The 15,896-nt window shown below is 31.9% G+C and overlaps 1 protein-coding gene and 1 pseudogene across 1 annotated transcript; one reads left to right on the top strand and one right to left on the bottom strand.

Moving 5' to 3' along the window:
• Positions 1-984: 984 nt before the first annotated feature.
• Positions 985-1,629, bottom strand: LOC100806096 (protein DMP9). Its single transcript, XM_003553043.3, has one exon. The coding sequence runs from the start codon at positions 1,627-1,629 to the stop codon at positions 985-987; it is 645 nt and encodes a 214-aa protein (XP_003553091.3).
• A 1,079-nt stretch (positions 1,630-2,708) lies between these two features.
• On the top strand, positions 2,709-9,994 carry LOC100805570 (zinc finger protein CONSTANS-LIKE 4-like; annotated as a pseudogene).
• The last annotated feature ends 5,902 nt before the right edge of the window (positions 9,995-15,896 follow it).

Raw genomic sequence — 15,896 nt, 5'->3', positions numbered from 1 at the left:
GGCCCAAAGAGTGTAAGTTCATTTGTCTCACTTGTTTAAGGATAAATGGATCAAATTAGAATTAAAAGATATTGTGAGAACAACAACAAAAAGAAAGATGAAAAGCTAAGTGTTTAACTAACATACTCACCAAAGAGTCAAACGTCCAAACACGACTTGAGATTTGTTTACTATGGGATTATAATTAAATTTAAATTTAGATAGTAGATTCAATAGATATAATTCTTAATTTTCAACGATGGAATCGTTGATCAATAATCTGAAATGTGAGATAAACTGCTCACAACAACAACTTTGATCATAGTAAAAGTATTTCTTTGGTCGAGAGATGACTTGTAATTTTTGTCCTTATTATGAGAAATTTTCAGAGTTAAAATCTTGTTCTTGCCTGATTATTTGTCTCCCGACCTTACAATATACATCTTCGCCTGTGGAATTTATTCTCTAATAGTTGAATGAATATATGAAAAAAGAGATTTTGACGCGCTAAAGTATTAGAGAGTATTTTTATGAGTTATATAATAAAAAGGTTATCATATAAATAACCTTATACAAATGAAAATTCCTTCGAAGCGCAACTTGACCTCTTAAAATTGTAGAATCTCAAAAGTAGAAACAAAAGTGAACTAAACAAAAACTGCAAATTGTCATAAAAGTCGCAATGATGTACTAACATGGATCATACATTGATATTCAATCAGATCGATTTTCTAGAAAAGAATATCCAGTTCTAGAAAAGCAATGGTACAAAAATGAATATTCTAAAACTAAAAATTAAATTCATTTGAGATGTCATTATAGAATGAACATAGAATCGGACAATTAATTAAGCACAATTATCCGACCAATAATCCAAACCTGACCAAACCAATAGGGTTGTTGATCCTTGGTCATTATTTTCACAAACATAAAAAAAGACAATGTAAGGAAACAATAAAAAAAACAACACAACACACGTACATATGTTACATGTTACATAATTAACTAGGCAGACATGCAACCAATCCCACGTCTGAAAGTAGGAAAGACCAGAAACAAACTACTGCAAACAATCCCCACCATCAAAGGGAAACTCTCCCTCACTTGCTCCATATCCTTATCCTTCCCGGGGAAAAGGCAATTGGTGACCCTATGATCCGAAATAGCAATGGCCACGAACACCATCACCGACATGACGGCATGGATGAAGTCGGTGAACCCGACCTTAAACCTGTCGTCTTCCGGGACGGCCACAGCGGGCTTGAAGACGGCGAGGCCCCTCGGGGTGACGAAGCCATAGTAGACGGCACCGTCGGGGCCGTGGAAGCTATCGGTGAAGTGGAAGAAGAAGCAGGAGAGGGCACAAACCAAGAGGAGGAAGTGGATCATGAGGGTGTGAATGTGGGTGCACTGGCCGTTCTTGTATATGGAGGGGAGGACCATCTCAAAAGTGAGGAGGGTTCCTGTGGGGAGGAAGTTACCGAGGAGGGAGGTTTTTGATAGGGTTTTTTGGACGCCCTTTGCCATTAGGGCACGATGTTTCTTGGGTTGAGGAGGGTTTGAAGAGGGGTTCGGTGTTTCATGTTCGGGTGCTGGAGTTGCATTGTTGTTGTACACTTTGATGCCGATTTGTTGTTCATTTAGATCCATATTCATGTGTGTAAGGAATTGGAATGGTGGATTTGGATGGAAGGTTTTATACCGTGTATGGATTTCTTACAATTTGAAAGTTAGGTGGTTATTGACGGTTTTACAAGTTTAAATTGTGACAATTTGAAACGGTTAAGTTTAAATTGTGATTTTTTTTCTCTCCAGAAATTTGAAAAGGAACATGACTCATTATGTCATTATTTTTATGTTTGATTTAATCTTAAAAAATAGAATGTGATGCAAGCTTAAATTTTTTTGTCATAATAAAGCATAATTTTCAATAGCAATAAATAAAACCCACTTGAGAACATAATTGAAAATTTTATGGAGGCCAAGTAATTAACTGTGTTATATAACAACACGTTGTTACGAATAAAAATAAATAAACAGCCAACTAATAAAAATAGAATTGGACGTCTTACCTTTTTTACTAGTCATGACGTGAAACACAACACAAAGAATTTTTTAAATTTCATTCAAGTTTTAAAATTTTATATAACTGTTCAACATATGTACCTGGTTCTCAAATTCAAGTATACATATTGAAGCAATGGGATGGAATGTCAACATAAAACCAAAACACAACTCATTTTTATTGATTTTATCAAAGGCAATGGATAGTTAAGTTATTTAACACTCACCATGATGATGTTACAAATTACAATGCCGCCAACATTCAAAATGAATACATCAACAGGTATCAACTAGCAAAATAAACTTCTATATACTTCTTTAACTATAGGTGGGGGTTCTTCATCAAAAGGAAGCTCTTCTCTCCCTACCAAGCTGCACAAAGGAACGAGTTGAGAGTAGTCCTGCAAATTCCTTAGATAGACAACCTTCAACTGCACATCGGGACATCGATCAACACAATAGACTATTTTGTCTACTGGTTTCCATACAGTCATCTGCTGCATTCCCTGGTGGATTGTCCTCCAAATCCGCCCCATCATAAGCTCTACTTCTTTTACAATTTGAAAGAATCATGTCACTGGAATCCATATCATCACTTTTTCTCAAGTCCTCGAGTAACTTTTGCCCATGTCATTGGATTAAAGAGCTTTGGTAGTGCACTTTGCATGACTTCAATATCACTAGGAAACTCTGTTAGTAGCTTGCTTGTTGCAATTGTGATGAAGATTTCTGCCACTGATGAGATGCCAGGATGGATCCCAGGAAACTTGAACAAAGGACATTTGGATATGTTTTACTTCCTCTTAGCCGCACTCACTGCAGCAGACCTTGTAATTTATGTACTAATGGCTAGGTGGTAAAAATATATCAAATTTCAAGGGAACAATGATAATGGCATCAACAAAGAAGACCCTGAAGTAGGACTATAGAGAAACTACAGGGGAATAATGGACTCTTTGCTGTGACACTAGAGAAATTCAATTTTGCATTTCGCCTAGTGGAGCAAAGATACTACGAATTGATTGTGTTGGTGTATTATAAATAAAATTGTTTTATATATTAGAAAATAGATTTATTTTGATGCTTATATTGGATCTCCATTCATTTCAAGCGCATCTATCTTCCATTAGTATACCCTAATGATATATGTACTTTGTATCATCAACTAAGTGTGTGTTTGGCAAGCTGTTGAATTCAATGTCAACAGACTTTCAGATAAAAGTTATAACATAATTGCTCAAAATTTTTGCGATGAAACATGTAATTTTTTCATTTAATGTGTTTTTAATGTTAATTCAAACACACTTTTAATTCTTCCAAAAATAGATAAGCAATTGATAAAATAAATATATATATATATATATATATATATATATACATATATACATATATATTAGTTTAATATTTGTATAATGTATGAGCAATGATCTAGGATGTAATTAGGCACCCTTTTCTTGTGGTTTGTATTCCTCTGTGATGGATCTTATGGGTGAATGAGATACTTGCGAAGATATATTGATATTCAAATTAGTTGATGCTTCAATAGTTTGAGACCTCCTTTGTTTGTTTATAAAATTCATATGCAGGTAAGTCACACGTGACACAATTTGGTCCTAACACATTAACTGCCCAAAAAATTCAAAAGTGTTAGGTAAAAATAATGTGCTCTAAAAAGGTTAGTAAGATTTTGGAGCACCTAACTTTGATGGATGTGATCTAAATCAGACCCATAAAAATATTTCGGGTCTAGATCTTTGTTGGGTCTAGTACATATATATGTTGATACTTGAATTTGCCCAAATCCAAATAATTATAATTATAATATCATATGTTAATGGATAAAGAAATCATATATGTACAATGAGTGTTTTTATGAGTTATATAATAAAAAAATTATCCTATAAATAACCATATACAAACGAAAATTCCTTCAAAATTCGGATTGACCTCTTAAAATTGTAGAATCTCGAAAGTAGAAACAAAAGTGAACTAAACAAAAAATACAAATTGTCACAAAATTTGCAATGATGGTACTAAGATGGATCATGAGAGGATACATTGATATTCAATCTGATCGGTTTTTTAACAAATAATATCTAGTTCTAGAAAAGAAATGGTATGAAAATGAATATTCTAAAACTAAAAATTAAATTCATTTGAATCAATGATGTCATTATATAATGGATAGTTAATTAAGCACATTTATCCAACCAATAATCCAAGCCTGACCAAACCAACAACATTGTTGATCCTTGGTCATTATTTTCACATAAACATAAAAAAACAATGCAAAGAAACAACAAAAAGAAACACAACACACGTACATGTTTTACATAATTAACTAGTAGACATCCAACCAATCCCATGTCTGAAAGTAGGGAAGATGAGGAACAAACCACTGCAAACAATCCCTACCATCAAAAGGAAACTCTCCCTCTCGGGGGGAAAGGCAATTGGTGACCCTATAATCCAAAATAGAAATGGCCACGAACACCATCACCGACATGAATTCGTGGACGAAGTCGGTGAACCCGACCTTGAACCTGCCATCCTCCGGGAAGGCCACGACGGGGTGACGAAGCCATAGTAGACGACATCGGCGGGGCCGTGGATAAATTTTATTTTCAAATCGGCTCCTTAATATTTAAAATATTTTTTTAGTCTATGTTATAAATTAAGTGATAACGCATCCGATAAATAATAAATATTTGACAACATAATTTATGACGACTCAAAAGATCATTAGTATGTATTATAAAATCAAATTTATATTTTCTATCGGTTAAAAATCATCCTAATCAATTAAAATATAAAAATAAATAAACTTCTCTTAATCATTTCCCAATTCTAGAACCATCCTCCTGTCTAAAAAAATCACGATCAGGTCAGGACTCCAAAATCAGAGGAGAAGCAGAAGATTTTAGATTAATGAAGAGAACAAAGAAAGGAAGACAAGGTCGGTTAAAATCCGACCCGACCCAAAACCCGAAACCCGAAAATGGACTTGAATTGGCTTATTCAAGCAGAGAAGATGCCTAATCCGAGTCACATAAGTTGAACACCGTAAACTTGGGCTAGTCGGCTAAAGATGGTATTGTCTTTTGGTTGGTAACTTCTTTGACTCTCTCTGCAAGAGTCTTGGAGTTGCAGAAGAGTGGATATATGTCATTAAGAGGAACCCAAATGGAAAAATATCATGGCATGCCTTGGATCCTGTGTACCATCTATGGCAGTCCCTGCCACCTGTTCCTAAGGAATATTCTGGAGCTCTTGGTTTTATAGTGCTAGGCAACACTTCTTTGACTCATGTGTCATAAACTTCAGTTGATCTCAAATATTACCCCCACATATTTATAATTACATATTATATATTTTTATTTTAAATGATAATTAATTTTTGTATTTTTCCTCAAGTTGCTACATCTGATATATCTAATATAAAATAGTAGTCCAATGAAAATACATTTATGTCCTCATTGCATTGTTGGAATTTTAAAAAATTTGAACCAACTTTTCTTTATTGACACCTCTCTCTCACAAAATAGTTTTTGGTCTTTGAATTACTCTCTTTGCGTCTCCTGCTAAGTCTTTCTGCTTCCGTTATAGGGTTTCATCTCCATTTCCAAACTGGGTTAACTGGTTCAATTTTTTTCTATTTTCATCCTGAATTTTAATGTTGCAGCTCGATCTTTGATCAAGGAAGGAGCAACGAAAAAAAAAAAGATGCAGCAAGATCAGCTCAAGAAGGTTGTTTCTTTGTCCATGATTTCCCATTTGGTCTGCAAAGTCTGTTACGATGCTATGAGATGACGTGGCACACAGAGGTGTTAAAAAAATTGAAATTTGGAAACTACCAGCTACGCCTTCAACAACGTCGTTCATGCCTCTGATCGCACGCGTGAGTGCAAATGAGATAAGTAGTTATTAACCATCACTGTTCCGGTAAGTACTGTTTGGTTTAAGGGATGATTAATTAATTAACTAATTGAAACACTACTAAAAAAAACGCTTTCTACATCGGTCAAAAAGAGCATTCAAAGACGGTGGTCACCCGTCTTTGAATCTAACGTCGTCAAAAGCCAAAACTTTCGACGATGCCTCTATAAAACCCGTCTTAGAAAAACGTTGCCTTCTAAGACGATGGTTAGCTAAGCACCGTCTTAGAAAGGTACCTTTCTAAAATGGTCATTAGCTAAGCAACGTCTTAGAAATGTAACTTTCTAAAGACGTTGTTAAGCTAACCATCGTCTTATAAAGGTACCTTTCTAAGACGGTCATTAGCTAACGACCGTCTTAGAATGTTATTTTGAAAAAAAAAATTAATTTAAAATAATAAAAGCATTATTATGAAATGACAAAAACAACATCTAAATGGGGCACAATTGATACAGATCTAAATGAAGACCTCAGTTCCAAAAAAAAAAGCAACAAAGAAAACACAAGGACCAAACAACGATGGAAAAAAATAGAAGATAAAAGAGAATAACATGTTTCAATTTAATGTCACTAAAAAAATAAAAACAATAAAAAATTATCTTAAAGTGACTTTTCATATAATAATTGTAATACTTTATAATAAGATAGGGTAATGCATCAGCTCTAACATTACGTTGTTCAAATAATACTCATTAAAGATACTTTCCAGCTCATATTAGATACTTGGTAAAACGGACATAGATGAATCAAATGCTAAGCTAATTGACATAAACATACCAAAGCCACAAAGGAAACCAGGAAAGTACTAGGAAAAAATCTCTTGACAAAATCCTGATCATAGGCCAATACCAGAGAATTTAAAAAAATCATATTAATCTTCTAATACAAGACATATAACTCAAGCAATACATGCATTATAGCACTTGTGAATAGAACAAATATAATTATACTAATTATCGGTACATATAACTCAAGCCTTCCAATTTGATGCCTTTCTCAACACCCATAAGCTAGAAGCTAATCAATATATATTAAACAACGTCATGAGTATAAATTTGACACATATTAGAATTAATTCATATCAATATTATGTTAATTTAAAAAATTTCACAGAAAAGGTAAAACTTTCATTATAAGCAAATACTCTTATTTGAGTTTTTTTTTTTCAAAAGCAAAAGGAATAAAATATGAGTGTTCATGTTTGTAACCCTTCAATAACCCTTAATTCATTTTTATAAACCTTGTATTGCTTTCTCAATTTAATAACTGGCTTAAGCTCCAAAGAAAGATATAAATAAGAATGAAAAACTGCATCAAATGAGTAAAATTAAATGAAAACCTTGTTGTGTTGTCAAATGAAGTGCTTAATAACTGACTTCCATCACGAGAGAAGGAAACACTTGTGACACCTTGAGAATGAGCATGTTCAAGACGCTGCAAGCACTAGCCAAACCTAAAATGAAATGGGAAATATACAGATTTTAAGTTTTACATATTAACAGTTGAGGTGAAAACGTAAACATTTTCAAAAACAACAAGTCAGCAATTACAACATCGACAAGAACTGAAGACAACAAAAATTCAAGGAACTACAAGATAATGAGACAAAGTAGGACCATATGAAGTTATAAACACAAATCATAGAGTGAAATGGAAAGCAAGATGGCCCAACATGCGCAATAAATAATTTATACCACATTCATATAAATGCTCATTTGCTCCATGTCATCGGCTCGAGTTATAGATGCATTCAGCATTTGCTCCTTCCCACTTTTTGAACATTTGTGGTCACCATTCTGGACCATCTGCATTTGCATAATAGTAAGTTTAGGAATCCGGATCCATACATGGTACATGAGTTATCAACTAAAGTTCTAAGTTGAGAAGCAAAGGGGGGAAATGCAAAATAAAATGGATTGTAGGCCTACCCTCATAATTTAAAAGTACTTGTAAAATAAGGAAAACTAGATGCTGACATATTCCACCTATTCATGAACTGATGAACTCACCTTGCATCAATGATTTCTAGCAATTTGGAGTCATACTTGTTGCTAAGAACCAAATGCTGGAATGATTTTTTACTTTTTGAATTGGTCATTCTAGAAGTAAAAAAAAAAAATGTGTATTCCGGAATGTAATTTTACATTCTGCATTGTTTATTCTAGAAGTTATAAAGGAGGTGTAGGAAGCAACTTGGGAGTTGAAGCAAGCAATAGCCTGCTTTAGAACATTGCTAGATACCAGCATAGCTTTCACCGGAAATGTAGAATTTGTGTGACCTGAATTGTGGAAATCTTCTAAACCACTTGATGATAAAGGTGTGTGAATCTTTAGCTGATGTTGACAAATAACGTTCCATCAATAAATCACATTTAGTAAAAGCAAGATAAAAAAAGTACAAATATTTAGATGACAACAACATTTAACATTACCGGTAATGGTGTCACCAAGCTCACTTATATCACTGCTGGTGTTGGTGTAGGAGAACCTCACCCCAACAGGGGATTCCAAAGACAAAAGATTGGCAGCTATAGAAATAGAAATTATATTGGTTAAGGATCATTGCTTTTTCTAGCATATAGTTTATCTTGAATAAACACATTTACCAAATTTACAAATCAACTTATGAGAATTAATGACCATGTATAGTATATATGTTTTGGTATGTGGTGAAAAATTATTGGCTACGAATCTAAATTCACCAACCGTTATTCCAAGAATAAGGATTTAACTTTAGCTTTGGTTGGCTGTTGTCCTGAGGAAACAAGGGTCCTAACTCCTCTGCTTCTCCATAACCAATTGAGGAACAACTAGGGCCTGAAAACACTCATGCATTTTCTTTGAATGTAATTAAATAAACAATAATTAATTCTTTGAATGTAAATTCTAAATTATAACTGACATGCATTTGGATAATAATCAATGAAAGTTTTATTTGATGTGTAGAATTACAATTTTTTGCAATCATTATAAAGCCTAGAGACATATAGATAATTTCTACATTTTAAGTCCTTGTTCATGTGAAAAACATGGCTTTGTGCATATGGCTCAGCCAATACAGAGTATGAGAGTTATGCGAGGTTCTGATCATAGATACTAGGACTCATTCAATATTAAATTGCATGCCCAACTGTGTATCAAATTGACCATAAATAAAGGCTTGTAATATAATTCTAAACAACAACAAACTGTATAGCCTTGGTTAGATATCAATAGTAGTAATTTTCTTTGATCTGGATCATGGCAACACTAGCATGAAGCAGCCTCTGCCTTAGAAATGAAGAAATTTCTTTTCCATAACAAATGTAATTATACCTAAGTACTTATTCATTGACATATTGTTAATTAAGCAAACATTTAACTGCGAAGAACATGATGAATTACTCTCGGACCTTACACTGTCATTCTAGAGCCCAACAATAGATTGATTTAATCACTATAGTGAGTAATTACTCTCGGACCTTACTCTAAGGTTCATGTTGCCAACAAGCTCGGGTCGCGCCACTCGCGTGTCACGCTCTGCGAGGTGTGCGAGCAGGTGCCGACGCATGTGACTTGCAAGGACGACGCCGCCACTCTCTACCTCGCCTGAGACCGTGATATCCACTTCGCCAACCCCCTCGCCAGCTGCCACGAGCGCATCCCTGTCACGCCGTTCTTTGAGTTCGTACACTCATTCAAGGCCTCCTTGCCGATCAACTTCCACCACCGCTTCTTCTCCAACACCGATGCTGACGCTGACGCTGACGTCAGCACCGAGGAGGCTGAGGCCGCGTCCTGGCTGCTAGCTAATCTGAAGACGGATCTAAATTTGTCTCAGTACTTGTTCTCCGAAACCAAACCGGTTCCTTACATAGATCTGGATTACGCGGCCATCGATCCGAAGACGGAGGAGAAAAGTTCTGCCATCGCCGACGACATCGTTCCAGTGCAGAGCAACTTCGAGTCGTTCACCTACGAGCACCGTACTTCTTTCTTCACGGCTACTTTTCTCAATTTACAACCTTCGGAGTGAAAAGTAAGAGCTGATAAAGAGACGTGGGCATTATTTTTTAATTTTAATTAAACCAATTAAAGACGGTGTTTATAAAATCACTGTCGTCTCTCTCGGCTTCAAAGACGGTGCATATCCGCACCGTCTTAAATCATTTTAAATAAAATAATTTATTTTATAAAATAAATGTCATTGCGCTTTCTACAATGATGTTGTAGTACCCGTCGTTGAACAAGTAATTTTAAGACGGGTTTGAGTAACACCATCTTCGTATAGTAGCTTCAAATTACAAAAATGAAACTGCATATATTTTTAAGATGTTTGCGTCATGACCGTCGTAAAAACTGCGTCGTGGAAAGCCCTTTTTTTAGTAGCGAAAGGTGGTGGTGATGAATAAGTTTATATGGAGATGCATTGGCTGAAGGTGCTGTTTAGTTTATTAGTGTTTTGGTTTGAATTTGAGTTGTTGTGGTTATTTTAAGAGACAACAATGGTAGTGACTAATTGTATTTTTTCACTTCTTTTGTTTGAATATTTTGGGGATAATTTGATATGGTGAATGGTGAGTTTACATGTTTAATTTTAAATCCCATACATTTATTGTTATGCAAACCAGAAAAAAAAACACCTATATAGATGATATGCAAATGATATATATCAAGCATCTTGTGTGGCAGTGTTGTGGCTTACTTGATTAATATGTTGACACCTGTTTGGTCTATAGGGGACACCTTGGTTGGTTTGTGACCACAGAAACGAAGAAGAAGGAGGAGGATATAGTTTCGACCTTAGTGTTATGCACTTATATATATATATATAAAGGAATAGATCAATGAAATTACATTTCTGTCCTCACTCGGTTGATTGCGACTCCATGCATTTTAATTTTTTCCATTACTACCTTAAGCTTTTTTTAGTGAGCATAAGTCCCATGTTATTTTATTGTTATTTTTTTCATTTATACTCTCTATTCAATAAAGGAACACATCCTTCAAAAAAATAATTTGTTCTTTATTAGTCCTTTTAATTTTTAAAAATTTATTTTTAGTTTCTCTTATTCTTTGTGTTAATGGTATCACAATTTATTTGAAGTGATTTCTCATCATTATAAAATATGTTTTAAAATTTAATCTATAATATATATATATATATATATATATATATATATATATATATATATATATATTATATAAAAGAGTAGTATATATATAATAAATATATAAAAGAGTAGGCTAACAAAAACACTCATTTAAAAGAATATATAAATATATAAGAGAGTATAGTTTGTTGAGACCTTGTAATACAAATGGACCTTCTAATACTAAGGGATAACCTCCTTAAATATAATAATAAATACAACAGTTTTAATAGTATAAAAAATTATATATGAAAGTTAATTCAAAGGTTTAATTTATGTAAATTTTTTTTATCATTAACCAATCATAATTTTTTTTTCAATATAACTTATAAAATAATTATTATAAAATTTAATAAATTTATCATATATGGTTGTTTTGTGATTAGATAATAATATAATGTGTGCACATATTATTCATTTATTAAATTATAGTTGGAGATGGTAAAATTATCAAAGTTTATAAGTCATTTTTATTCATTTTAAAATAGTATATAAATACATAAAAGGGTATAGTTTGTTAACACTTTCTAATATCACGGGACCTTCTAATACCACGAGATGACGTCCTTATCCAAACCCATAGACGAAATATAACAACAACTATAATAGTTTAGTCGTATAAGAAATTTTATATATGAAAGTTAATTCAAAAGTTTAATTTTTTTCTCATTAATCAATCATAATTTTTTTTTCGGTATAACTTATATAATAATCATAATAAAAAATGATAAATTTATCATATCTGATAATTTTGTGATTAAATAACAATATACTCCGTGCACATGTTATTCATTTATTAAATTATAGTTGAAGAGGGTAAAATTATCAATGTTAAATTTTATATGAAAGTTAATTCAAAAGTTTGATTAATGCAAAAGTTTTTATATCATTGATCAATTATAATTTTTTTCAGTATCACTTATAAAATAATTATTATAAAAAATAATAAATTTATCATATATGATAATTTTGTGGTTAAGTAACAATATAATTTGTGCACATGCTATTCCTTTATTAAATTATAGTTATTTTTAGTTTCTCTTATTCTTTGTGTTAATAGTATCACAATTTAATTGAAGTGATTTTTCATCATTAAAAATATTTTTTATAATTTATATATATAGTATAAATATAAAAGATTAGTATATATATATATATATATATATATATATATATATATATATATATATAAAAGAGTAGGATAACAAAAACATCTTATTAAAAGAATGTATAAATATATATTAAAATATAATTTGTTGAGACATTCTAATATCACATGATGACCTTCTTATATTTTCATTTGCTATACATTTTAGTGGTAAGGATTAGTTTTTTTAGGACAATCTCGAAGGTGAGGAGGGAGGTTAGGGCACGACGTTTCATGGGTTGAGGAGGGTTGGAAGAGGGGTTCAGTGTTTCATGTTTGGGTGCTGGAGTTGCATTGTTGTTGTACACTTTGATGCCAATTTTTTGTTCATTTAGATCCATATTCATGTGTGTAAGGAATTGGAATGATGGATTTGGATGGAAGGTTTTATACATAGTGCATGAATTGATCTGAAAATTTGAAACGGTTAGGCGGTTATTGACGGTTTTATATGCATCAGATGTGTTAAATGGATAGAATCTAATTTATCTGTTCATGGCTGCAACTGACTTGGTTACCGTCTATGATTTCCTCTGAGGACAGGGTGAGATCCTGGTGGTTGTTAATTTATGTCTTACGTGTGCTTGTGGTTTTTACTTTTCTACTTTATATTTGTTAGTATCCTCGGTTGATTCTTGCACATTGAAGATATTATTATTGTTGTGTATTATTCTTTATGTTAGTATTTCCCATCAGGAAAATATATGTGAAAAAATATGTTGTAAATAAGAATGAAAAAATGTTACGTAACGTAAGCCAGATAAATATTATGGTAAGTGCCTTTCACGTTCACGATCATATTGGAGCCAACTTGGACTAAAAACTAACCAAACAAATTTGGAAATAGGGAAAAGGACTTGGTGCATTAATTGACCAAATGAACTCTCTTTTTTAAAGTTAAGGATTATGACACTGACCAAAAAACAAACAAACAAAAAGAAAAAAGGGGGCAAGATAGAGAGATATTAAAGGTTAGAGAAGAAGAAAAATAAGTTGACAAAATTGAATCTCAAGTCATTTCATTTGTGATGGGGTTTTTCTTTTTATGTAGATATTTTAGAATCAAAATTAAATAAGGTTTGATTAAAATATTATGGTGCAAATTTTTCTTTTTTCATATGAAAATTGTTTCATTGAAAGAATTCTTTTTTTAATAAATATAAATATTAGAGCCGCTAGCTTTTTGCTAACTGAAGTTCTTTGGAGTCAGCTAATTAATATTTATTTATACCGCTTTCAAGATTAAGGTTGTATTATATGAACTGAAAAGAAGAATTTAGTTAAAAAAACAATTAAATACTAATTTAATAGCTAGTTTACCAATTTATATATACATATATATGATTATAAAAGGTTGACTATATGTTTTGACTTCTCTGTTTGTTAAATACAATTTTTTTGGTTATATTTTGCTTTGTCTATATTTATAAAATATCTCAATGAAATTAAAAGTATCACTATAATGTACTATTACAAAAAAATGATTATACATTAGTTCTAAGACACTTTTAAAGACGGTTTGAACCGTGTTTGTAGTTAAAGTCATAGAAAATCAACATTTTATAACGATTCTTAAAAAACCGTCTTAGAAAAATTGTACATTCTAAAATGATTATTTTCCTAAGAATCGTCTTAGAATGTGCAGCTTTTCTAAGACAATTTTTCTTAGAATATATATATATATATATATATATATATATATATATATATATATATATATTTTAAAAAAATAAAATAAATTTAGGATTCTAAGACAGATTTTCAAAGAACCGTCTTATAATGTATTTCTTTTTTTTAAAAAATAAAATATATTGAGAATTCTAAGACGGTTTTCTCATAGAACCATCTTAAAATGTATTTTATAAAAATAAAAAAAAATAGTAAAAAAATTGAACTTCCTCCATTGGCCTTTAGGCTTCTACAGTTTATCATCATTCACCTAAAATATTCAATCCAGTTGAAGGATCCTTAAAAATTATAAACTAAGGATGCATCTTTTTTATTCTGTGAAAAGAAACTAAGGATGCATTTAAATAAATAATTTCATTAAGCACTTATTTAATATACTCCTACCAAATAAAAATTTGTTCATAAAATTAACATAGTTACCAAATAAAGCTTTATAAGGTAACAAGACCTCACACCCGTAGCCAGAACCCGAAGTATAAATCCTTCCTTAAAAACATGACTATGAACTAATAAGACATAATAAAAAAATGTTGACAAAAATGCATCAACAAGTAGCAATACCTAGTACCTACCTATAACAAGCTCTCTTGAGGGCAGCTTTATGATAGTTTGGACCGGTGCCTTATGAGCCTCCCACGACTCTACAGATTGTCCATTCCTCCACCGTTTTAAGACTATCCATCAAATTGTGCAAGAAGGCACATGGCAGCTTCTTCACTTAATTCCTTCACTCATTCAAGTTTTAAATTTTGTTATCAACACAATAAAGAACTGGAAACTAATCAATCAGAACTCATTAACCATTCTATAGTTCATACTTTACGCATGCAATAAAAAAAATCAAGCTAATTTTCTTCTTATTTTTTCTTTCATGTTCTTTTCATCCACTTTATACATTTGAATTCTGAAATTTATTATTTCAGGGAGATTTTAAGTTTTTAATTAGCCAAAACAGTCCAACACCCCCAATGAAAGGTCAATTATTTTAAAAAAAGAATAATATTGATTATAAAGATCATAATAGAATATAAAAAATCATAAAAATATAATTTGGAGGTACAATCTTAGCATGACATACACTAGCTGCATGTATTATGCACATGTGAATCCTCGTTTTATGCAAAATAATCAACCAATTACATCGGAAGTTCTTGTTTGCTTCATGATTTTCAAAAGGAGCAGTTAAAATCATCTCTAACAACACACAAAAATTATCCAACAATTGTATATTGTATGAGTCTTCCGTGTCTTGTGTCATGGAAACAACCCCACACTGGAGTACAAAAATAAAAAGTTCCCTTTTGAAGGGCCCACTAGACAAACTCTTAACTTTGTTTGTTCTACACATGCTTCACATATAATAGTAGATTTTCCTATATTTTTTTATTTTCGGTAATCAATTGTAGAATTTTTAATTCTAATACAAGAGTTTATTTGTGCCAAACTGGTCATAGCAGTTGACCATGGTCTTAGCTTAGTGCCCTGTTATGATTATGTGGTTCAACCAGGTAAACTAAATCTCTCTTAGATAAAAGTGTAGATCAGATTTCTTTTACTGCACTAGAATTTGGACACCCGCATGTTGTGGATGATGGAATTTATAAGTTGCACTTAACTTGCATTGTCCAGTTTTCACATAAACAAATTCCAGCAGGTTTTAGTTTATTTTGAAAATATTTATTTTTCTTATAAAAAAAATGGTTAAACAGAAGGACACCTCAATATTAGTAAGACACCCAAAAAATTACTACACAAGCCTAGATCGTAAACAATTTTTTTCAGAGCCACTCAATTTGGATATGAGGGATTTTTCTGAGAAGGGTTATCCATCAATCTGGATTTTGAAAATATATTATTATGCTTGTGATTTTGAAAACAGGGATTTCATCTAATTAATATCTGAAAAGACCAACAAAATACATTACAGAAATTGGACATCAAGGACTAGT

The sequence above is a fragment of the Glycine max genome, chromosome 18, assembly GCF_000004515.6.
Source record: "Glycine max cultivar Williams 82 chromosome 18, Glycine_max_v4.0, whole genome shotgun sequence".
In the NCBI taxonomy this organism is placed as follows: domain Eukaryota; kingdom Viridiplantae; phylum Streptophyta; class Magnoliopsida; order Fabales; family Fabaceae; genus Glycine; species Glycine max.
This window is presented reverse-complemented; position numbering and strand designations above follow the sequence as displayed.